This window comes from Ovis aries, chromosome 18 (genome assembly GCF_016772045.2).
Source record: "Ovis aries strain OAR_USU_Benz2616 breed Rambouillet chromosome 18, ARS-UI_Ramb_v3.0, whole genome shotgun sequence".
Taxonomy (NCBI): domain Eukaryota; kingdom Metazoa; phylum Chordata; class Mammalia; order Artiodactyla; family Bovidae; genus Ovis; species Ovis aries.
The window spans coordinates 55,472,413-55,496,685 of NC_056071.1; the positions used below are offsets into that span (position 1 = coordinate 55,472,413).

A 24,273-nucleotide genomic window follows, 5' to 3' on the forward strand; every position below is an offset into this window, starting at 1 on the left:
GGTGTGGTGTGTGTGTGGGGGGGGGTGTGTGGGGGGTGTGTGTGGTGTGTGTGTGTGTCGGGGGTGTGTGTGTGGGGGGGTGTGGGGTGTGTGGGTATGTGTGGGTATGTGGTGTGTGTGTGGTGTCTTCAGCCACAGAGCAGCCACACCCCACCCCCTCTCACTGGGGGCTCATAAGTGGACAGAGATGTGGGGTGACTGGTGATGATAAAGTAGGGCAGTGCTCCCATGTGGGAGTGTGGGTAGGGGGAGTAATCCGGCTATAGGGGAGAGGGGAAGAGGGGAGGAGAGAGGGTTTCTGGAAGCTGGTGACACCGTGGGTCACAGGCATGGGACACACGAAAAGACATTCCAAGCAGAGGAGACAGCAAAAACAGAGGCATGGGGTGAGGCCGCCCACGTGGTTGGGTGGACAAAGCTCTCAAAGGGGAGGTTACGTGAAGACAGCAGGGAGAGACAGCTGGAGACGGACCAGCCACGGGGTTTGGACTTGATCCTAAAGCAACAGGTTCTGGGCCCGGGAGTGACGAGCCAGCCCTGAGCTTGGCGGTGACCCGTCCAGCGGTGTGCAAGGCTAAGCGGCTAAGCTTGGAAGGGACGCGTCCTGGGCAGCACGTCAGGCGAAGCACTGGCCTTGGGGGCACGTGCGCCAGGCTTTGCTGGGCAGGAAGAACTGAGATGCTGCCTGACCTTTGGCACAATATCGTGTCTGATCTGGCAGAGGTACTGAAAGGAAAACGCGGTGCAATTTACCCCTCGGCCTATTTTGCTCTTCAGACCTGTTATTTAAACCTGGGAGCTCAGGCCAGGTGGCCAAGCCCTTCCCACACAGGGAGTACGGAGGAGAAAGGCCGGGTGTACACGAGCACTAGACAGGAGCAAGGTGAGCAGGTTCAAGGCCCAGGCAGGCTGAGTGAGCCTGGCTCACACACTGCCCTTCCCAGGACCCTGAGTGCCCGGCAGGAAAAAAACAACAGGATGAGGAGGTGAGTACTAGGTCCCGGCACGCTTGGATTCTCTCTGACTTGGTGCCAAATGAAACTGATTAGAAACACCTCCCAAAGGGGTGGAACAGGGGCCAGGACTTGCTTGGTGGGAATGCTGCTGGCACAACTTCTATGGAGAGACATTGGGCAATGGCCAAAATTAAGAAGACATAAACTCAGCATTTCTATTTCTAGGTATTTTCCCCATATAATTCCCCACATGGGCACGCAAAGATGTATGTTCGAGGATATTTACTCTGCAGCATTTCCAAAACATGATGGGAAACGTTCTAAGTGTCCAGCAGTAGAGGATGCGTTAAGAAAAGAATTTAAGGCTATTCGGTGGAATACCATGCAGCCATTAAAAAGAATACGGCAGCCTGAAGGAAGGACTGCTATAGAATCATTTCCAAAACAGACCACACAGAACAGTGGCTTTGTGAGGGGATGGGATGACCACCTTTGCTCCTGAACACAGAACTCCCCAAAAAGGCTCTGGGTTGCTGCCCCACAGCCGCCAGACGGGGACTGGATGGCTGGGTAGCAGGGGGAGGAAAAAACTCCTTAAATTTGCTGCACATGCTAGCTACATCAGATGGTGGAGAGCCAGACAGAGAGGACACAGGGAAAGCCACACCTAAGGAACCCACCAGAGCCACTGTGCATGGACAGACTGGTAGCACTCACCATCCCAGGGGGAGAAGGTGGGAGAAACACTGGAGTGTTCAGGAGGCTTCCTGGCAACAGAACGCCAGCCATAACCCCCACCTGTCCCTCCTGGGGAACGAGCCCCAGAACAAGGGTTTCAGAAAGGGCAAGACACTGGAGGAGTCCAGGCTGAACTGTACGTGACCCGTGCCACGGACAGAGCTGAGAGAAATCCCTTCTAGATGGGGAGAGGGGAGGCAGGTGGGGGGTTAGAGGAAGACTGCCTGATGGGGCGAGATGGGCCTGAACATCTTGGGTGTGCCAAGTGCCCACCAGTGGCCTCCAGATCACAGGCCCTCATCCCATCCCATCCCAAAGCCGGATGCCACCCACAACCATCCACCCCCCCGGTCATCTTCCCAGACGGTCAGCAGCGTCACGCGCCTCACTTAGCCATCAGAGAGAAAACTGTGGTCCCCATGGTGGGGACACTGCTGTTCATAAAACTGATGGAAAGTCCATGAAGAAAAGTGATCCCACCAACGGATAACCCCTGAACGCTGAGGAAGAGAGGGCGGGAAGGAAACGGAACACTTTACCATCTGAGACAACAAACACCCTCTCCCCTCCTTCCCAGGCTCCGGACTAGAACAATACCCCTCTTTCTGCCCCTGGACCTCAGCACCAAATCTGTAGGCGTCCTCTACCTCCCGTCTGCGGGAGGCTGGCAAGGTGGGCTGTGCACCTGACCAACGCCACATGCCCTGTCACAGTGCCAGGGCACTGCTCAGGCCCTCGAGCAAGCAGAGACTGCAGCCACACACCAGCTTTGGGACCAGTGGGGGATGTGCAGGGCTGGGTGCGGCCGGGAGAAGGCACCTCTTCAGGGGCTGACTCTCAACCAGGACAGGCTGGCATTTCCGCTCAGCGGCCACTGGTGGGACTGGAGGGGGTCCCAGCGGCATCACAGCTGAGCACAGTGAGCACCAGAGAGGGACCGCCTGGTCCCAGGAGCTCAGTGTCACCCCAGCTTAGCAGCGGCCCCCTTACTCCCGAAGCACCTGTCCTAACCCTGAACGCCTTCTCCACCCACCTGTTCAGGTGAGCCGCTGGAGCAGACCCAGCCCTCGGGCTGCATCCCAGGAACCAGGCCACAGGCCAGCTCTGCCCACCCCACCCAAGACTGCGGCCTCCAGCCAGAGTCGGACTCTTGGCTCGCCGAGGCCTGCGGGATCCCTGGCCTGCTCTGCTGGGTGTGCCAGGTTACAGCCAGGACTTGGGATGCCCGTGCCACTGTCAGTGGGGAGACAGGGGTTGCCTGGAATCACAGCAGAGTTTGCAGGGTGCCACTGAACTCTGGGACCCGGGGCCACTCAGGCCAGGGAGGCCCCTCACCCCTGCACTCAGCTGCCTTCCCAGCCCCTGGATGCAGGAGAACAGAGACGGCTGTGGCTGCCAGCCGTGACCCTGGCAGTGCCCCCGGGTGCTGCAGACCACTGTCTCACTTCCGCTGCACATCTCCGCCCTCTCCTGAGCAGTGGCCATCGCAGGCCTGGGCTGCACACTCTCGCCCGCCGCTGTGCTGGGCTGCATCAGCTTATTCCAGGCCCACAGGCCTCCGTGCCGTCCTGCGACACAGCCCCTAGGCCTGCTCCACAACCTCTCCCTGCTTACCAGGCTTCTAGGCCCCGGCTCAAGTGTTACCTCCTCAGAGAGGCGGGAAGAATCTCCAGGTTATGACAGGCCTTGATTTTTCTTCTTCCGAGAACTTGCCACAGGCTTCCCCAGGTGGCACAGTGGTAAAGAATCCACCTGCCAACGCAGGAGATGCAAGAGACACAGGTTCGATCCCTGGGTCAGGAAGGTTCGCTGGAGGAGGGCATGGCAACCCACTCCAGTACTCTTGCCTGGAGAATCCCATGGACAGAGAAGCCCGGCAGGCTACGGTCCACAGGGTCACAAAGAGCCAGACAGGACCGAGCAACTGAACACACACACAGCACAGAACTTAATCATGACTGGAGACTATATTACTTTTCCTCCATTTGCTTATGTTCTGTTAGTATGAACCCTTGCCTCACCTATAGCAATAAACACACACACACGTGTGCGTGTGAGCTAAGTCGCTTCAGTCATAGACTATAGCCCACCAAGCTCCTCTGTCCATGGGATTCTCCAAGCAAGAATACTGGAATGCCATGCCCTTCTTCAGGGAATCTTCTAATCCAGGGATCAAGCCCACGTCTCTTATGTCTCCTGCATTGGCAGGGGGGTTCTTTACCAGTAGTGGCACCTGGGAAGCTCCCCACACACACACACCAAATACAAATCTGTGCGGATAGGGGTTGTGTCCACCTGATCTGTCTTATTTTTTGTATCTGTGATGTCTTTTAAGATTCTTGACACACAGTAAGTGCTTAATTGAGGCTTGTGGAATAAATGACATTATGGTTATTTGACAAATGCTCTCACGGATCAATGGAGAGACAGAGATACAGGCCAGGACAGGGACTGGAAGCCAGCGGGTGTGCGAGGCCTGAGGCAGGGACCTGGACCCGAGCCAGCATGGGAAGGTCCTCCTGCCCCACTCTGTCTGTCCCCAGAGGACAGAGGTCAGCAGCCCCAGCATGTGGCCACCACAGCAGCTTTACTCTTGGCTGGTGAGAGGCTTTGTGATTTATTACATGAAGCTGAAAGAAACCACACAGGCCTTAATCGTGGGCACACAGACCACACGGGTTGCACAGAAGCGAGTCAGCAGGTCATGGCCCCTACCAGGCCAGGAGGAGCATGGAAGAGGCCTTCCTGCCCTAGCTGTTCCTGAAATGACGAACCCACCAGACTACAAACCTCTTAGTTGGAGGTCTCGATTTCCAAAACCCAAAACTCAGGAGCCCGTCACATCCACAGGGCCAAGCTAAGGAACCCTGAAATGATGTGTACATCACATCACGTGTACACAAACACAAAACGTGTACACGCTTGTACACATCACAAAACTTGTACACAAGTTTTCCTTACCATTTGGGGAAAATATACTACTAGCAAACCTAAAAGCCAGCACACCGCCAACCCTGTGCTGTGAAAAACTGTCTACACACAGAGAGGGAAGGCGGCCAGCTCCCGGAGTGAGCTCAGGCCCTGGGGCGGTGTCCCTTCCCCTGCTGTACAAAGTCCAGCTCTGCTCTGGGCAGGTAACAGGGTCATAAAGTTGAGCGTCTTCCTAGAGGGCCGGCCTCCCTCTCCGCAGAGAAAGGCGCTGCAGACAGTTAACGGCCCCAAAGGGCACCACGCTCCCCGGGGCAGAAAGAGCGATTCACAGCCGCAGCCTGGCAGCCTGGCCTGGGTGCACAATGGCCAGACTGTGTGGCCACCTCCGCCATGGGAAGAGGGGCCTCTTGACCTGGGATAGATGTCACGGGGAGGCTGACCTCACAGCCACCCCAGGAATCCTGTCCTGGGGTCAGGGCTACCAGATCCACCCGGCTCTGCCTCCCTGGCCTCCATCCAGCCAACATTTATTTCATCATTGGGTGGCACCAGCAGGGTCAGAGTCTGGCACAGCCAGACAGTGACCGGGCATCACTGGCCCTCAGCCCCCAGGGGTCTGTCAGTGGACAGCCAAGGCCCCTCTGAGGCATCTCTGAAAAGAACATAAGCTACCTTCTTTCTCAGTGACTGCAAGCAAGTGTTTTAATGGGCCTCAGCTTTGTCACATGAAAAATGGGGAAGTAATTCCATTTTTCTATGGATTGATGTAAGTACCAAACAAGATATGAGATGTGCAATGCCCACAGGCGAGAGGGCCCCTTGGGGATGTGCTCAAGAAACTGTGGCCTCTTCCGTGGCTCCATGGTGACTGCCTAAACCCTTCACTGGTGCTCAGGGTTCCTATTCTGAGCCCCCTCCTGAAGGTCCACAGGTCACCAGGTCCTGCCCCCAAAATGGACAGAAACTCACTTAACCTTTGATCGGTTCAGATGCTGTCTTCTTCATCAGACTAGAAGGCCGCCAACAGTAAAATCTGCTGCTTCTGCTACTTCCAGTGGGTGCCCACCACACACAGTACACAGCCCCGTGCTGGCGGCGGCTCGGTGCACGTCTGAGGGTGACAGGCTTGGAGTCAACACAGCTGTGAATCATTTCAGAGCCACAGGGGCCAGAGGAGAACGGAGCTGGGGTCTTAGAGGTGATCGCCGCTGTTCACAGCAACAGCCTTTCGGCTTGCACCCCTGTTCTCAGGTCACGTATTCTGCTGCCGTTCTGGCATCTTCCCGGTGCGGCCAGGGGGCAACCGAGGCCCCGGTGGGTCAGCTGGTAAAGAGTGGAGCCTAGCACAGTACCCAGAGTCCCCCTGAAGCCCACCTGGCCCTGCCTCGAAGGCTACAATCAGTCCACTCTTTCGCTCTGCTGTCACAGAGCTCAGCTTCCATTTGGGGACACTTTCATAATCACGGTCTCATTGACTCCAATTACAGTTAAGAGCTCTCAAGCTGGCTGGGACCGACAGTCACAGATAAGGCTGCTAGAGCAGTACTACTGCCGTGGAATAATAATAATGATAACAGGGATGTCCCTGGCAGTCCAGTGGTTAAGACTTCGCCTTCCAATGCAGGGGTTGCGGGTTTGATCCCTGGTTGGGGAGCTAAGATACCACATGCCTCTCGGCCAAAGCACCAAAACGTAAAACAGAAGCAGTATTGTAACAAATTCAATACAGACTTTAAGAAGGGGCCGCATTAAAAAAAAAAAAAAAACCTTAAAAGATGCATTTAAAAAATACCTTTAAAAGAAATAAATTATATAAAAATTTTAAAAGGAATAGTAATAGCAATAATAATAAGCCTATGTGACTCAGGGGTCTCTAAAGGCTCCACCTGGGCAGACGGCCTTACACCTGCTCTCACACACCAGGTGCTAACAATAAGGATGGTGAACGCTTCCACACGCTCACGACTGGCACCCGTCTTGAGGGCATCATGCCTGTTAACATGTTTCAGCGCCTTTCTTATTTTTTCAAAGAAAAGGCCCCCGGGTATTGTTGCTCGCCGTGTTCGGCTCCTGGGCCTACAGGCGGCTCTTACTCCTCTGATCCCAGCAGGCCCTCACGGGCCTGGAGGATCCGAGTGTCCACTGAACTGTCAAGAGTCCCGGGCACCTGTCACTTTGCGGTAGAGACTAACAGCCAGGACGAGCCTCTCTGAGGTGTTCTAGGCAGTGAAAAATGCGTAGTCCTAACCACTGGGCCACCAGGAAGCTCCCAAAGATGGTGTCTTATATGATTCCATGAATATCAAAGTCCAGAACAGGGAAAGAGAGCATCGGAGGTGTGGGTGAGTGCAGGGACCTCTGGAGGGAGAAAGAGGCCCTGGGGGTCAGCTGGGAGCGGGCATGAGGAGGGAGGGGGCTGGACGGGTGAAAACTGAGACAGAGACAGAAGCTGGTGGCTGTCCAGGACTGGGAGCATGCGGGCTGCGCTGGCCTAGGCTGCTCAGAGGCTGGCCAGTCATGGCTGAGCAAGGCATGCCAAGGACGGTGGGGCCCCAGGGTGAGGAGGGGGCACTGCTAAGCCTCGGATGGCATGCCCTCTCCGTCTCAGAAAACCGCCAGGTTCCAACGACTGCAGGGTCCCTACTGCCCCGAGCTCATCCTGCGCTGGCAGTTTCCCCTCCCAAGCAGGGCTTCTCTTTCCACTTAAATCTGATCTTATCACTCCCCTCCCAGTCTGCAGGACAGTCTAAGTCCTGCAGCCTGGTGTGAAACGCTGCGCACTCTTCTCCACTCTTCTCTGCCACCGTGCAGGTCCGAGGGCACGCCCACATGCAGCCAACAGAGCCTGGTGAGCCGGCCCAAGCCCCCTCCCTCCTCGGGCCTGCTCCCAGCTGCCCCCCTGGAGCCGCTTTCTCCCTCCAGGGACCCGCCAGGGTGCCCTGTGCGGCCCACACCCACGATGCTCTTCAATTTCACAGACACGTGGCTGAGTGCAGCAAAGGGGAGACCAGGGGAGCTTGAAGCAGATCCCCAAATGGAGAAACTGGCCAGAACAACCCATAAAGAATTACAAACCTCCAAATAGATGGACGGAAAAGTGCAAAGTTTTGAGGGCCTCAGGGAATGTGCCTGCAGTCGGCTAATCGGAGAGACTTACTCCAGGAAAGGGCACCTGATCCTGGGGGTGGGGACGAATTCCACCCCAGGGAACAGCCTGTGCAGAGGCACTGAGGTGGAAAAGAGCTCAGAGCTTGAGCAAGGAAGGGACAGGTGGGACAAGATGAAGCTGGGGAGGGGGAAGGGAGGCCGTGGCCAGACTGCAGCCCCCACGGGCCACGACAGAGCCTACAGTCTTTATTATCATCACTGCAGTGAGATAGCTTCTAGCTAGGGCTTTCAGGGACCAGGTCGGGGTGTCTCCTAGCTCATCACTCGGGGGGCTACAAAGGCAGTTCCTGGCTTGCCCAGACCTCTCCTCCAGGCGGGAGGGCAGGGTTGGAGGGTGGATGGGCTCAGCAAGTAGTAGCGTGCCGCTGTGGAGAAAGCAGTCCTTGAGTCCACGCTGGGGGTCTGGGGGCCATTAGAAGGACTTAACGTCCTCCCAGCTAGTGAGTAGAAAAGGTGACAGTTCAAACTCAAACCTCTTCCCCGCAAGCTCGTTCAGGGAAAACCCCAGGTAGCTCTACCTGGCCGGAGTCACCTGCCCTGAGGAAGATGATCGCTCGCCATAATGCTTCATCCATTCCAGGAGGGCAGCAGAACCATGCCCCAGGCGACAGCTGACAGCCGGCCCTGGATGCCGAGGTGAGTCGGTTCTCGCTGCTCCCCTGAGGCAGCCGCTCTGGATGCCAGGAGACCCCTGAGCGCTGGGACCAGGACCTTCACACCACCCTAACCCCACTCGTCCATGTGGACGCGGCCCCCGAGGGCCCTCTGCCCAGGTCGGTTCACTGATAACTGAATCTCGGGGCAGGGCCTCGGCGGCACCAGGCTGCTGGCTCCAGGAGAACCTTGGCACAGAAAAACAACTGAATCATCCCCATGATTCTCCAAGCCAAGCCCTCTTGAGGCCAGTATTTTTTTTTAAAGGAGGGGGATGGTGAGGAGGCAGGCAGCAGCTTGGGAGCTGGTTTCTATGGCAACCAGCTTCTGTGATCTGTATAAACCCCAGACCCCCAGTCCCCAACCTGTCCTCAAGGGCAGCCAAAAAAAAAAAAAAAGCATAACCTCTCAGCTCTGAGAATTCCTTTCAATCCCTGGGCCCTGGAGGCTTAGTAGGAGCATCCCACAAGCAGAATGCTCTAGAGTTGTCCAAAAACATCTCAGAAACGTATCTATCTTGACCTATGCAGCCCCAGGCCACTTCCCCAGGGACCTGAGCTGTGCCTTTGGAGGAGGCCCTTTGAGCTTCGCCCCTTCTGAGCCATATCACCTTTCTCTGTTTTCTTATGACAAAATGCAGAAAGGCCAGGGTTGCAAACCCCAGCCCCAGGGCCCTGCTTCCCGGCTGCTGAAGTCTGAACATTCCTCTGCCTCTACTGGCCCTGGGCCCCTCCCCCCATGCCTCCTCATCATGTCTCAAGAATAAGCATTAAAACAGGTGTCTGAAAACAACGGCATGGTCAAGGTCAAGTCTGTCAGTCTACGGCCTGGCTCTGAACTTGAACCTCATATCTCGTGCAGGGTGGGATGACCAGGGCAGTGCCGACAGCACTGGGCCCCATGATGCTGAGTGGCCTCACCTGGCACCCCTCAGCCCTCCTCTCCACCAGCCCCTGCCCATCTCCTCTCCTCTCTGGGCCTGGACGAAGCATGGCCTGTCATCCTTCTCCCCAAAGGACTGTTCTCTTCACAAAAGAGGAAACGGCCCGGCCTTATCAGATATCCGCTTCATGCTCAAGCACAGATGGCAGTGAAAACTTATCCCAGAGATACCCAGGCTGGAAGGTTATCCTGAGGTCACCCCAGGCATCTGAGGGCAGCTGTTCTGTGTGCCCTGGGTGAGACAGACTCCCGAGACCAGCTGAGACCCGCCCCGGGACATGCAGCTGTTGGCTGAAACCCTTGAAGCGGCATGTCCCCACGTCCCCCACGATGTGCTCGCTCACCTTCTTCACACCAGAACGGGAACTCAGGGCACCCAGTTCCCCTTTACTGTTCACCACCACCTGCCCTGGGCTGTGGGCTGTGTGTCTGCTTGTGGGGAGCAGGGGATGGGAGGTCCCCCAGGGTTGGTCGTTCTATAACCCCCCAGGGCAATGGGCTGAGCTGGGGGCTGCGGTCCTTTACCTAAGAAAGTAATGACAGTGGTGGAGCTGCCGGAAGAACTCAGCAAACATCAGACCCGTCTATGTACTCAGACACTTTCTGCTCACAGCAACCTTCTCATAGCATCCTAAGAAATAGGAACTAGCAGCAACCCCATTTCACAGAAGAGGAGACAAAGGCTGAAGGTCATATGCTCACACTGGCCTTGACCTTCCAACCAAGCACTCACTTGGCCCCGAGCACTGTGCGAAGCACTTTCATGGGCATGGTGTTGTTCACTCCTCCCAACACAGTACCGACACCACCGTGCAAATACAAAAACTGAGGCTTCGGAGGAGCCCAAACACCTTTCTCCACGGCCCCCAGCCCTTTGGGAGAGGCGGGGGGAGTGGATCATGTCAGGCTGCTGGCCAAAGTCACTGCAGGGTGCCACTTTACAGCACACCTCTGCAGGTGCGTGCAGGAGGGAAGGGGACACCAGCGGGGCCACACATGGGCCCCTGGGGCTCCCGGGAGCCTGACACAGTCGGTCCAGGCGGGAGCGAGGGTGGCTGAGGTCACCAACCCGGGACACAAGGGCAAAAGAAAATGCTGTCAGCAGGAGGGCTGCTGTGCGGCGGTGAGATTCCCCTTTGTCCTGATAAGGAAGGACAGGATGTCACCCCTCCAGTCATCACGCTCTGAAAAGTGCTGGTTTGAGCATCCTTCCCACTGGGAAGGCCCTGGATCTCAAGTGCATTTTTCACTGATAACATGACCTTGTTTTTCATGACCCCAAGCCGCTTTCCTGAGGAATGAATCATGCTCTTGTCCACAACAGAGAAAACACAGGGCAAGTCTGTGAGGGCGACGGCAGCTGCGCTCAAGGCGGCGAGTAGGTCACTGTGGGGTCAGGGCCCAGGACAATGGGGAACAGGGGGAAGGGAGGAGCGAAGAGCCAGGGAGACTTGGTCGGAGCTCAGAGACGCGCCTACAGGTTCAAAGCCATGAGCACGCAGAGGGGGTTCTCCACCGGGGCAGGACTCATGGGCCCAAGGGTGGCTGTTGCAGCTCAAACACCCTCGGAGAGACCTTTTCTTTAAGGGTGGTAAGAGGGTTCCCACCTCTATGCCAACACAGCACCTGCAGCTGTGGCCAGGTGTGCATGGAGGAGGCAAGGGCCTGATTGGACTGGGCAGCACCCTGATCAGTAAATCATATCTCTAAGGGTAGACGGCGGATGGGGGCGGCTACAAGCGGGCCCATCTCACCTCCAAAAACAGAGACCCCGGGAGGGAAGGGCCCGACCACAGGCCCACGTCTTGGCAGCGGCAGAGCCGTGTCTACGGGTAACCCAGCAGGACAGCTCCATGGCTTCAGACAGGCACAGAGCTGTTCCCAGCCCCCCCCCCCCCCCCCACCGCCCTGACCCCCTCCCCCACGCACCTGGAACCTGCGCACCAGCTCCAGGGCCTGGCTGTCGTTCTGATCGGCTTCAAGGATGACATCAGTCAGCTTGTGGATGATGACGTCCAGAGGGCCCTGCTCCTCGATCGGCCGGCTCAGGTTCAGCTGCGAGAGGGAGACACAGAGAGAGAAAGAACTTGAGCCCATGAGCCCGCTGCCTCGTCCATCCCATCCCCTCTGCACGTCCCCAGGGCACGGAGCGCGAGGAGGGCCAGCACTTGCGGGACAGGATGGGACAGGACCCGCTGAGGCCCTGGAACTCCTCCAGGGCAGGCCCCGTGTTTGTGCTTCTGGCCCCGAGTGCCAGGCTGCCCAGGACACAAAAGACACACAGGTGGAGTCGGGGTGACGAAGGACCTACGGATCGAGCGAGAGTCACTGTGAGAGCGCTTACTGGCCACCCTACAGCTGCCCCACCACTCAGGGCCTCTCAGGTGGGGACACCAGGGTCCGGCAAGGTCAAGTTCAATGACTGAAGTCACAAGGCCAGACCAGAACTGAGATCCAAGCAGACACTCTCCCCATGAAACTATCCACGGTCTCGGCAAAGCTGTGATCTGTGTAAATCTAAGAGCCGCCACTCTGCGAGGCTGGCCGCTGGCACTTCACACTGAGATCAGGGCTGGCCTTTGACAACAAAGCGAGGGATGCAGGGCCACCTGGAGTCCCCAAGTCCCCGGCTTGCCCTGCTCCACTGGGGGAACGTGTTTATTTTTTCAAGAGCATGGGTTTTAGAAGATTGGGTCCCGGGGGAGCCAGGGCTGCTGGCTGACAGCCGGCATCCCAGACCCCCAAGACGGGAGCACCTACCAACAGCCGGGGCCTTCTGACACCACGCTTCCTGGCCGCCAGATGTCTACCGCCTGGCACGCGGCCGCCACCACCTGCAGGGCCTGTGCTCTTGGAGGCGGCAGCGCCAGCCGATCACCTGGCTGACCCCTCGAGTGGCCTCAGCGGAGGCCAGGGAAGGCCACCAGCCCCACCCCTGCCCTCCGTCCCACTCCCCCAGTGGGGCTCCCTCCAGGATTCCAGGCTGTTTGTTTCAAAGTCATTAGGGAGGAGATCGTGATGACAGCTCTAGGGAGGCTCGGTGCTAAAAACATATGTCCATTTGTTTCTTTTTATTTTCCAGCCACACAGTGAGAGGCAATTCCACACATGACAGTGGAAAACACAGACTTCTGGAACCTGCCAAGGATTTCACAGGGAGAAAGCAGAGCCAGAACTGAAGCTGGGCCGGCCACCCAGCCCCCAGCCCGAGGCCCGTGCCCGCGCTGTGCCCCAGAGCCACGACCGCCTGGGTGCCTTGCCCTCTGGCAGCTGGCCACGTCTGGCCTTTTAGAGGCACCAGCAGTAGATGGGAGAGAGGATGGGACAGGAGTCTGGGTGCTTGTCCCCACCATCCTCACGGCCCCAACATCTCCCTTGAGCAAGGCTGCCCCTCTCCCAAGACCACCACTGTCTCTAGGCTCTTCCCTCCCCTCATCCCCTTGGGCCTGGGGTGGTGACACCCCACCACTTTGGGGGCACCTCACCACCTCCTGCCAGCTCCTTTGACCCCTCCCATGCCATGTCATGCTCCTGATTCAAACTCTTTTTCCATTAAATCTTCAGAATGCACCAGGCCTTTCCTGCTGATAGCCTTAACTCCTCTTTTTTATTGTCTGCCAGGAAAGATGTTAAGGGATTTTCCCTACTAAAAAAAAAAAAATTTCATGGACTTCACAAAAGGAAAATACTGAAGAACACTGATCCCTCGATGTTCTAGCCTGTGTACAAAACAGAATAGCAAAAATCAGACCAGCTGAGCAGCTGCCCATCTTCCAAGACTCCTAGAAGGGGAAGAGATGTGGTACTTGTCCTCACAGGAGGGCCAGGAGCTAGAGGTGACAGCTACACCTTCACAGACCAGGACCCCAAGAGCCGAGGAGAAAAAATGGCTGGGTAAGGCCTCATGGTTGGGAAATGATCCACTGGGACCTGGACAAAAAGCAACACAGATAAGCTTAGCCTGCAGCCAAGCTGCCCATGTCTTGGGGCCTGTGCCAAAGCCTAGCAGCATCCCAGGGCCTCAGTTTCCCCTTCGATAAAAACAGGAAACGCCAAGAATCTTTCCGGTTCTGTCGATACATTCATTATTAATTTCCATCCAATGCCACTTCCCAAGAAGACAAAATAAAAAGACAAAACACAGGATTGGAAGGAAAGCAGAGCAGCCAGTGGCAAGTGGGAACACAGGCAAGGAACAGCTCATTCTCAGAGGTGCCCATCTGCCCTGTAACCAGCGGCTCCACTGTGACAGGCACCGAAGCAAGAGGCCAACATTTTCAGACCGAAACGGCTACGGGCGGAAGAGCCTGGGTCACGTGGCAGGCTGGGCAGGGCGCCTCAGGCCTCAGAAACCCCATCCCAGAGAGAATGTTTCCTGTGCAGCAAGAAGGGACAGAAGCCAGCCACTGAAGGACTCTGGGGTCCGCGTGCCTCTGGGGAAGGAGGTGGGCAGGAAAGGCCCCGGGCTCGAGCTCGCCCTGCATCACCCAAGGTCTGTAGACCTGACAACTGTGGGCTGTTTGCAAAATAAGCTCCCTGCGCTCCCGGCCACTCTGCTGAAGGTAAACAGTTGAGTTTTGGAAGCTGGCCACTGTCCTTTGTGTATTTTCCAAGCGTTTTTGTGCCAGTGAAACCCTTTCACAAGAGCCGCGGCTCTGGACACACATCAGGCCTGGCTAGTCCCCGCTCCCCATCCTCACTGGGGCCTGAGCAGAGCTGTCCGTGGCTTCAAAAGGCCCTCCTGTACCAGCCTTCCTCAGAGGACCAGAGGAGCCGCGGAAGCCCTGAGGGGGTCTATCCCAAGGAGCCAGCGGTCCCTCCCCACTGGCTGGGAAGGGGGAAGGTTATCTGGGGCTGCACCCTCAGATCCCAGGGGAGCCAAAACTGCTGTCGGTCAGCAGGCCCCGGGCACACGTGGGAGAAAATCTAGGACCCTGCAGAGGAGGGGACCCTCAGAGGGGGCTGCGGGTGCCACAAAGGAGGGGACCCCTCACAGAGGGAGGGGGTCCCAGAAGAGGGGCCCTTGGGTGGGGGATGGGTGCTGCAGAGAATGGGATTCTGGGACCAGCAGGGTCAGGGGGTGGGGGGAGGCACCTCAGAAGCTTCCTTTCCCAGATGGGGCGGGACTGGGGGCCAGGGCGGAAGTGAACTCACTTCAAGTGTGTCTTTCGGTTTTTCTGACCACAGTCTGCTCACAGAAAAGGAAACTCTCCCAGGGGACCTGTCCTCCTCCTCAGAGAGGGTCCGACTGGGCCCCCTCAGCCAGTCACAGGGTGTCTGGATGAAGGGCCCCCCTGCGGTGGCTGCAGGCACCACGTTTCCAAGTCACGCCACCCTGAGTGCTCGGGATTCGGAGAAAACAAGGGCCCACTGTTTCCTCGGTGATGAAGGCAATGAGGCAGACGAGGGTGGAGCGAGGCCCAGGAGGAGATGCGACAGAGGCCCGCAGACCCCAGAGGCCCAACAGCCACCTCTGACCTTGGGAACAAGCAACCCCGTCGTGATCCAAGGGGAGCTGGGTGCTTGCCTCCCACCCACCAGCTGGCTAAGGAGGACAGGATGTGACAGTGGGCACCTGGAGGCCCCTCCTGGCTCAGCTGCCTTGTGCCTCGGTTTCCCCTTTCATAAAATGAGGATGTCAGGACTACGCCTTCCAGGACTGGTCTGTGAGTTAGAACATTCCGTTTATAGATGTGGCACCTAAGCCCTCTAGACAGCTTCCCGCTTCAGCTTGATCCCTCGCTAACTTGACAAGTATCTTCCAGGCCCCTCCTGTGCACCAAGCACACACACCCCCTGCCCTCTCATTGCAGGGCCTCAGGGGGACTGTTCACCCTGGACACAGCCCCAGCTGCCCCAGACCTGCACGGGGCCGTGCTCCCCTGCCACACTGAGTCCTCTGCCTGGAGTGCCCACCCACACAGCCTGTAGCCTCTTGTCTACACATGAGCTCTTACTAGTCTCCCAAGTCCCAGGATAGAAGTTTGATCCTTTTCCAGACTTCTGAACTCCTCGTTTCCCAAACAGGAAGCATTAGTGGCTGCTTCTTCTCACCGGTGCCCCTGAAATGCTATGCACATCCCTCCAAGATAGCACCGTAACTTCCAGGCATGAAGTCGTTTCTTTAACCTTCTGTCTCTTCCACAAGATCCTGAGATTCCCCAACGACCAGGGCTGCAGCCTGTCCTCCCCAGGACCTGGAACCAGGCCCCAGGCAAGAACTAGGCTGTTGCTGTCGTTCAGTCACTAAAGTTACATCCAAGTCTTTGAGACGGCATGGACTGTAGCCTGCCAGGCTCCTCTGTCCATGGGATTTTCCAGGCAAGAATAATGGAGTGGGTTGCCATTTCCTCCTCCAGAGGACCTTCCTGACCCAGGGATTGAACCCGGGTCTCCTATGCTGGCAGGTGGATTCTTTACCAGTGTGCCACCCAGGAAGCCTAAGAGCTCAGCAGATGTCTGCTAAGCACACTGGCAGCTTCAAAGAACAGAGTGAGCAACGCAGACCCAGAAGGGACCTGCCACGGAGCAGGGTGACTCTTTCCTGCAAAGGGGGTTGAAACGGCCTCCCGGAGGAGGAGGTGTCCAGACCAAGCCACGGAAGGGAGAGGGAAGAATGGGACCTCCAGAGATGGGCAGAGGAAGGAAGGTTTAATCCAAGTAGAGCGGCAGCTGCAAAGATGCAGGATGTGCCATCTGCATTAAACCCTCTCCTTTATCTATCAGTTCCAAATGCCTCAGGTGCCCTAAGCTACCGCCTCTGCAGAAAGAGCTTCTCCCACAGCACTGACCGCTGACTAGCCCCTTGCAGGGGGTGGCCCATCACCGCCTCCCCTTCTCATGCTTCATCTGTGGGCTGGAAGCGGAGGAGCCTGTAGAAGATTCCAATGCCTAGGGGACCGGGATTCGGCTGTGGTATAAACAATGAGCAAATCTTGAGTGCATTAAGCCACTAAGAGTTTGGGGTTGTCTGTGAGCCTACACGAAGGCAGTCCCCACAGGAGAGATCATGGATGGGGGGAGGGCGGGGGTGGGGGGATGCCAAGATGAGATGAGAGGCAGAGGGTTCCAGCTTTCTGGGGGGTTCTCTGGGCTATACTTCCAGCTATCCCTTTGCTCCCAAACTCCCACATGCACTTCCCTGAAGTGATCAACAACCAGCTAGATGTGAAAGAAGCATGTGCATCGGGAAGGCTGGGGACTCAGAAAAACTGGCTCCCATCCCCCACCCCACGATGGGGGCCACTCATCCTCTCTGGCTGCAACACGCAAGGTATGCTAGCAGAGACCTGGGCTGCTGAGAAAAACCTACGCTTTTCTGAACAGCCAGACAGGTTGCAATGGCCCTCTCTACTGCAAAGGCTGCAAGTGAAGCCAGTGAGGACATCAGGCAGGTGTGGTTACTTTTCCACAACCATGCTCGGTGGCCGGGTCCTCTAGGAGTGGCTGTGAAGCTGTGAGGCCTGGCATGTTATTTAGCCTCTGTGTCTTTCTCACTGGTCCCCACCTCAGGCTTCTGTGAGAACTGAGTTAATGTGTGTAATTACTCAGGACAGAGCCTGACACAGAGCGGGGGGTGCTGGAGCCGTGCACTCATGCCAGACCATGGCTGCTAGCCTGAAAATGCGGGGTCCGAAGTAGGGTGACCATACAGGCTTGTCCTCAAATGGGATCTTCCTGGGTGACGGGGATGTCTTTTATTTGAACGAGACAGTGCTTGGTGAGCTGGATTGGGGTGGGTCACCAGCAAGATCAAGGCATGATTAGAAGCTTGGAACTTGCAGCCCCACTCCCTATCCTTGAGTGGGGAGGGTGCTGGAAAATGAGTCAGTGACAGACCATGCCTTTGTGGTGAAGCCTTCATAGGAAATCCCATGAGGACAGGTTCAGGGAGCGTCCTGGCTGGTGAGCACAAGGAGGAGCTGGGAGAGTGGGTCGCCCGGAGGGTGCAGAAGCCCTTCCCAACATCTCTTGCCCGATACACCTGGATGTTCAACTGTACCCTTTCCCATAGTCCTTTATAATGAGCTGGTAAATACTAAGTAAACTGTTTTCCCAAGTTCCAGAAGCCAATGCATCAAATTAATCAAACTAGAGGAGGGGATTGTGGGAACCTGTGATTTACCGCTGATGGCTCATGTGCACAGATATGAATCTAAACTTGCAACTGGCGTCTGATGGGGCAGGGATGGGGAGTCCTTAACCTGTAGAGCTGATGTTCATCTCCAGGTGGTCAGTGTCAGAACTGTGTTACACTGTAGGACTCCCAGCCTGGTGTTGCGGGTTTATGTGGTATGGGAAAAGCCCCCAGCCAACTGCTATCAGACATGGCGAGTGTGCAGAAGTGTGAGAATAAAGGTGAATCCCAGGAGGTGTGTTTTTCCTACAACTGTGCACTCAAAAAGCTCAGCTATTGTTTCTCTATTCTTACTCTTTATATTATTACTGCCCAGTGAAATCTCCCCTGAGTTCTGTTAACAAGGCGCTTGCTTCCCTGGTGGCTCAAGTGGTAAAAACTCTGCCTGCAATGTGGAAGACCTGGGTTCGATCCCTGGGTTGAGAAGATCTCCTGGAGGAGGGCATGGCAACCCACTCCAGTATTCTTGCCTGGAGAATCCCATGGACAGAGGAGCCTGGCAGGCTGCAGTCCATGGGGTCGCAGAGAGTCAGACACGACGGAAGCAACTTAGCATGCAGCACACAGGCACTGTTAACCAGACACACCAGAATCTGCATTTCGCAGAGCTAGGTCACTTGTCCTGGCTCCTATTAGGTCTCTCAGCACATCTGCTGCCACATTAAAATGGACCGTCCCTGTTAATAACAGTAAGTAACACAGAGTTCTGACTTTGGTTCATGTACCAGCTAACAAGCAGTGACCACAGCAGGTGCACGTGAGGACACCAGGTCACAAGACAGGTTAAGTAGCCTGTCCAGGGTCATCCCGTCATAGCTGCATGGGAACCTGCACTCTCTCCTGCCAAAGTCAACTGCCCGCTAAGCCAAAGGGTGTCCCGGGCACCTGGGGCTTTCCTTCTGTTCCTTTTCTCCCTCAGTTCACACCATGTCGATGGCGTGTTTTCAGCTGGAAGTCACTAGATGAAGAGTTTTTTGTCTCAACTAAGGTCCTGACTCAATGGCCCCAATGAAAAGCAAGTGGGCAGAAGATCCAATTTATTCTCTGGACTCTCCAAGGTCTGAAGATGGAACAGAACTGCCATCTCCAACACTGAAAGGCCCCAGCAGGCAGGAGCAGCGCTCTCCTGAAAGTCAAGTCTGAGCTGGTGCCTTGGGGACAGGCTGCAACAAGGCGCCTGGCCTTGGAGGATGCTGCCCCGGTCTTGCGCTTCTTGGTGGGACTGGATCCAAAACTTGACGGGCAAGCAGTCCTTCCCTGGCAAGAGTGACTCTCCCTCCCGAAGGAGTGCCAAGTGGCCCTCAGAGGGGTCAGGAGCTAAACATCACATGGGGCTGATCCCCAAAAACCACAGGCTAGGCCAAGCATGGTACGGGTCGCCCCCGCAGCCTCTGCCCCAGAACTCCCTGACCCAATGCCCCAAATTCTCAGTAGTTGGTTTCCAATAATGAACATAATAAACCATCATCTGGTTAAGGCAGAGCGTGGATAACCTTTCTCTCCCAGAACATGAGGGGTGCACTCGAGTCAACAGCCCGAAGATGAAAGTCCCTTGTGTGCAGCTCCAAAGTTCTGGGAATTTGCAAGTCAACTTTGGTTCAGAGAGCCAGAAAAGTCACTGCCTCCAGGACTTGACGAGGGTATTAGTACAGCCTTGGCCCCATGCCAGGCCCACCAGCGGCCCTCGGGCAGTCATGGTCCCAAAGAGCAGTGTCAGCCCTCCCTTCCTAGAGTCTTCTCCGCTCTCGGAGCCTACAGACCCCCATCGGTCTCAGGTCTGGCTGGACCCTCTTCCTCTGACACCAATAGGTAACTGCGCTTCAGGCTCAGGTTGCTCTTTCCTGGGTCCCAGGCAGGACGCTTACCCACCTGGTTAGTTGCAGAAAGAGTTCTCAGCCAGTGCACCCTCACTGAGGTCGGGGACTGCCTTCTGTTCCAGAGCCCAGCTAGCCTGTGCAGAAATTCCTCCTGGAGGCTAAAGACTCAGACCATCCACCCGTCCACCTACCCACCCATTCACACGAGGTTTTTTGAGCACTTACACATCCACCCCTCCAAGTCAATGTCATCCCCAATCTGCAGGGAGAAAATGGAGACAGTGGGGGGCAAGGTGAGCTGCCCAAGGGCACCACCGGTGGGGGGCAGGCCCAAGGGATTTCTGACCCCAAACTTACGTGCTCCTTTCCCCACAGCCACCACCTTCGTTCTGTTTTTAGCATCTGTCCCCCATGGCAGGGGCTGGGACCCCCAAGGGCCCCAAGCGTATTATGCCTACATTGGATTCAGGGAGGCAGTGTTCCACATGGCTCACTGGAAGCCCCAATCAAAGTCCCTGCTGAAAAGTCCCAAGTGGCCTCAGGAACACGCTGCAGACACCCTGCCGGGGAGGGTGAAAAAGTCAAGGGTGCCTTGGGGCCGCAGAGCAGACAAGGTCACAAGCCCAGGGGACAAGCAGGGTGACGCAGTTCATAGTGCTAGGACATGTACCCTCCAGAGGGGAAGCCCGGCCTCCACAGGGAGCCCAGGAGGCCCGAGGTCTTACCGCAGCTGTGTTCTCAGCCAGGCTAGCAGGGGGGCTCTCGAGAGGCCAGTCTCCACCCACAACACAGGAGCGCAGAGGAGGAACCGCCCCTCAGCCACCCGCAATGGCTTCCCAGGCTTGAGTCCTGCACGCCCCTCCCCCCCAGCAGCCCGTGAGCATCCAGAGGGCCCCTGCCTCAGGGTGTCTGTCTACAGCCAAGGAGAATATAGTATTAGAGTCATCAGACATGTGCCTGCTAGGACACTTCAGTCGTGTCCGACTCTTTGCAACCCCCTGGACTCTAGCCCACCAGGCTCCTCTGTCCATGGGATTCTCCAGGCAAGAATACTGGAGTGGGTAGCCATGCCCTTCTCCAGGGGATCTTCCCAGGAATCGAAGCTGTGTCTCTTGTGTCTCCTGTACTGGCAGGTGGGTTAACGCTACCACCACGGGAAAGCTAGTCACCAGACACTGACCCTCAACAATCCAAGAGGGTAAATGAGGAAAAGAGGCGCAGGGACAACAGTCCCCCCACAGAGGCTCCCGTTTACTTCCCTTGACCTTCCCAAAGCTAAAGCCTGGGCTGAGACGAAGCGAGCCGCTCCACCTGAGCTTCCAGCCAGCTGAATTCAAATGCCACCACCCCTCTTCCAGACCGTTCCCCACCCACCCTATACACAAGTTGGCTCTCAGCTTCCTCCCTGCACTTCCTACTGAGAATTTTAGATCAAGCGTGAACTGACCTGGACCCCAGCTTCCCTTCTAGATGGTAAACTTGAAGTCGATACCCAAAGCGTGGCCAATGAGGTTAAGCAGGTGTGAGAGCACGGCACCCCAGAGGCCACAAGGGTGAGCGTCTGCAGGGAGCAGGACAGGACTGCAGGAAGTGCAAAAGCAAATGGGCTGAAGTGTGTCTCATCTGACAAACCCTCAACACATTTAGAAGGTACTAACACCGATCTGTTCTTCTGCTCTTTTAAGATTTAAATAGAAGAGAAACCACCACTGCTTTACGAACCCGACACAAAAGACTGTTCTTTATTCTGGGCTTGTTTTCTCGATATCTCAGCATGCGGGGGTGGGGAGTAGGGATGACAAGAGTACCTGCTTTGTAGGCTGTTTTCAGCCACTCACTCCACTCCTCCTCTCACCCACCCACCCCTGCATCCAGCCGGGCACTCATCCACTCACTCAGCAGTTCCTGTGAGTGGATGCTCTGTGCCTGGCTTTGCTCAAGCGCTGAAGAGACAACAGTGGACAAGATGGCCAAGGTCCCTGTCTCAAGACCTCATATTCTAATGGGGGAAGACAGACAATAAACAAATAGAGCATCGCAACATGAATAAAATCAGTGTAGAGAGCATGATGCGGAGGCAGGGGGCACTCAGCAGAGAAAGCCCATTATGAGTTGAATTTTGTCCCTCCAAATAGGTTACAGGGCTCCCCTTGTGGCTCAGCTGGTGAAGAATCTGCCTGCAATGCAGGAGACCTGGGTTCGGTCCTCGGGTTTGGAAGATCCCCTGGAGAAGGGAAAGGCTTCCCACTCCAGTATTCTGGCCTGGAGAATTTCATGGACTGTATAGTCCATGGGGTCGCAAAGATCGGACATGACTGAGCGACTTTCACTTTCGCAAATAGGTCACATGGAAGTCCTAACCCTCAGTACCGTAGAATGTGACCTTATTTGGGAATGGGGTCATTGCAGATGTAATTCGCTAAGTGGACATCATACAGGAGTAAGGTGGGCCCCTAACCCCACATGACTGGCATCATTTTAAAAAGGAGAAATCTGGGTGCTGACACACGAGGAGACTGTCACGTGAAGATGAAGGCGGAGATCAGGGTGCTGCACCTACCAGCATAGGACGCCGAAGATCACCAGCCACACGGAAGCGAGGAGAGGGGCCTGGGGCAGACCCTTGCTCACAGCCTCAGAAGGAACCAACCCCGCTGACACTCTGGTCTCGACTTCCGGCCTCCAGAGCTGGGCGACAATACGTTTGTTGTGTAAGCCGCACCGTCCTGAATTCATTTCGGCAGCCAAGGGAACTCATGAGAGGCCTGAGGATATACCATCTGAGCTGGGACCCGACCAAGGAGAAGGAATGGGGAAAGCCAGGTGGGGCCCCCAGCACAGGCTGCATTCAGCGGGTCCCGGGGAAGGGTGACAAGGACGTGGGGCAGGTTGTGCAGAGCCTCCAAAGGCGGGAAGGAATTGGGAAGATGTCCCCTGGGGGAGGGGAAGCCCCTGGAGGGTGCTGGGCAGGGAGTCAGGTCTCAGATCTCTCTGAAGATACCACTCTGGACGTTAACACGTATGAGGTGTCAGTGTCCCGCCTCATACATGTTGTAAGCACTTAATATGCCCTGTTGTCATTTCTGTGGCCTCACCGAATAGCTGGCTTAAGAAAGAACTTCCAAAACCAGGATGCTCTGAAGAGGGCAGGTCAGGAGCCTGGCGCTGACTGGCCAGGTGACATAGGCCGTCACTCTCCTTGTGTGTAACCTGGGGGCCCTGTCTTTATTAAGTGTTTTTTTTTTTTTTAACTTTTTACTTTGTATTGAGGTATGGCCCATTAACAAACAGTGTTGTGAGAGTTTCAGGTGATCAGCAAAGGGACTCAGCTGTATATATGCATGTATCCATTGTCCCCCAAACTCCCCTCCCATCCAGGCTGCTGCATAACAGTAAGCAAAGTTCACGTGCTATACAATAGGACCTTGTTGGTTATCCATTTTAAACGTAGCAGTGTGTACATCCACTCCAAACTCCCTGACTATCCCTTCCTCCCATCCTTCCCCGCCCCCGCCAGCAACCATGAGTTCATTCTGTGAGTTTCTTTCTGTTTTGTAAATAAGTTCACTTGTATCATTTTAAAGATTTTTGTAGGTTTTTTTAATGTGGACTATTTTTTAAGTCTTTATTGAATTTGTTACAATGCTGCTTCTGTTTTCAGTTCTGGTTTTTTGGCCAGGAGGTATGTAACCCACACCTCCTGCATTGGAAGGCGAAGTCTTAACCACTGGCCACCAGGGAAGCTCCAGGGCCCCGTCTTTAATATGAGACCCCCACGTGGGCATCTAGAGCTGGTGGGATGAGACTGGCTGCCCATCCCAGCTGGGATCCCCAAGCCAGGCTTCCTCCTTCCCTGCACAGCCCTGGCTCCTGGCCCTGGAGGGTTTTTTCCCTGCTGACAATGGAAAACACATCTCAATGTTGCTTTTATCTCCACTTTCCTCCCGGAATGACAACTGGAAGCCATGTCACAAGTGGCTAAGAATTCTCCAGGCCAAAAATACATCTTCTTTGTGCATCCTTCTTAACAATAAGGAAGGAAAACTTTGAGTCAAACTTCTGCAAAGCCTGCAAAGATTATTTTTCAAGCCCTGAAGCAGTTCCCTTTCTACAGTCATTTATTTCCAGCCCAGAGAGCATTCCTATCCCTTGAGGCAGTTTCTAAACCGGTATTTGATATAATGTTAATGAAGGAGTTTTTTTAAAAAAATTAAACACATCCCATTTAAAAGAAAAGTTCAGTATTCCAAATTGCTTGAAAAGGAGCTGGGTTGTGTCAAGTCAAACTGGAGTCTTTGGTGCAGGGCTCAGGTATTTTTAAATGCTTATGTGGTGACTTCCCTGCTAGTCTGGTGGCTAAGACACTGCACTCCCAAGAGCCCAGGGTTCGATCCCTGGTCAGGGAACTAGACCCCACATGTGGCAACGAAGACCAGGCGCAACTACATACATACATACACAAAATACTCATGTGCACTGGTGAGGGACAAAGGGAGACGCTGGCGCTGGAACCCTTCCTGAACTGGCTTGGAGAGCTCTGAGAATAACGGCAGGCCACAGAAATGTAGAAACTTGATCAAACCACCATGGGACATCCTAACCAACACATCCACCCAGCCCCTCTGTGCAATGGAAAGAAGTCCCCAAGGGCCACGTGAGGGGCAGCTTGATGCACCTGTGATGAGCAGTGTCCCGAGGGGCACGTGGTGACCTTGATGGGGAGACTGCAATGCAGTTACTCCATGGCTCTGAGCACTGCTTTTAAGCTCAGGTCAACGAGTGACAGCGGTGGGTGACAGGGCGGCTCACGCAGCCTGCGAAGCCAGCCCTCCTGTGCAGGGGAGGGTCTGGACCCGGGCCTTCCACAAAGGGCCTGGTGGTTCCATCTCACTGTGGTACCAGCCACTCAGAGGCGCTCGACACAGAGACA

At 55.7% G+C, this 24,273-nt stretch overlaps 1 protein-coding gene and 1 long non-coding RNA gene across 5 annotated transcripts in view; one reads left to right on the plus strand and one right to left on the minus strand.

Annotated features, from left to right (window-relative positions):
* ITPK1 (inositol-tetrakisphosphate 1-kinase) overlaps window positions 1-24,273 on the minus strand; it is a 155,018-nt gene that overhangs the window by 54,002 nt on the left and 76,743 nt on the right. For 2 of the 4 annotated variants that reach the window (XM_027957339.2, XM_027957337.2), the window contains one exon: window positions 11,319-11,444. Coding sequence is in view for 3 of the 4 variants with exons in the window: in XM_027957337.2 (XP_027813138.1) it covers window positions 11,319-11,444 (126 nt within the window). In the remaining variant the exon portion in view is untranslated. Of the gene's footprint in view, window positions 1-8,311; window positions 8,585-11,318; window positions 11,445-21,903; window positions 21,926-24,273 lie in introns of those variants that run through there. The other 2 variants (XM_042235392.1, XM_027957338.2) reach the window with 2 other exon arrangements.
* LOC105603222 (uncharacterized) lies at window positions 12,206-19,002 on the plus strand. Its single transcript, XR_001022265.5, has 2 exons — window positions 12,206-13,951; window positions 14,577-19,002. It is a non-coding gene; the product is annotated as an uncharacterized LOC105603222 (long non-coding RNA).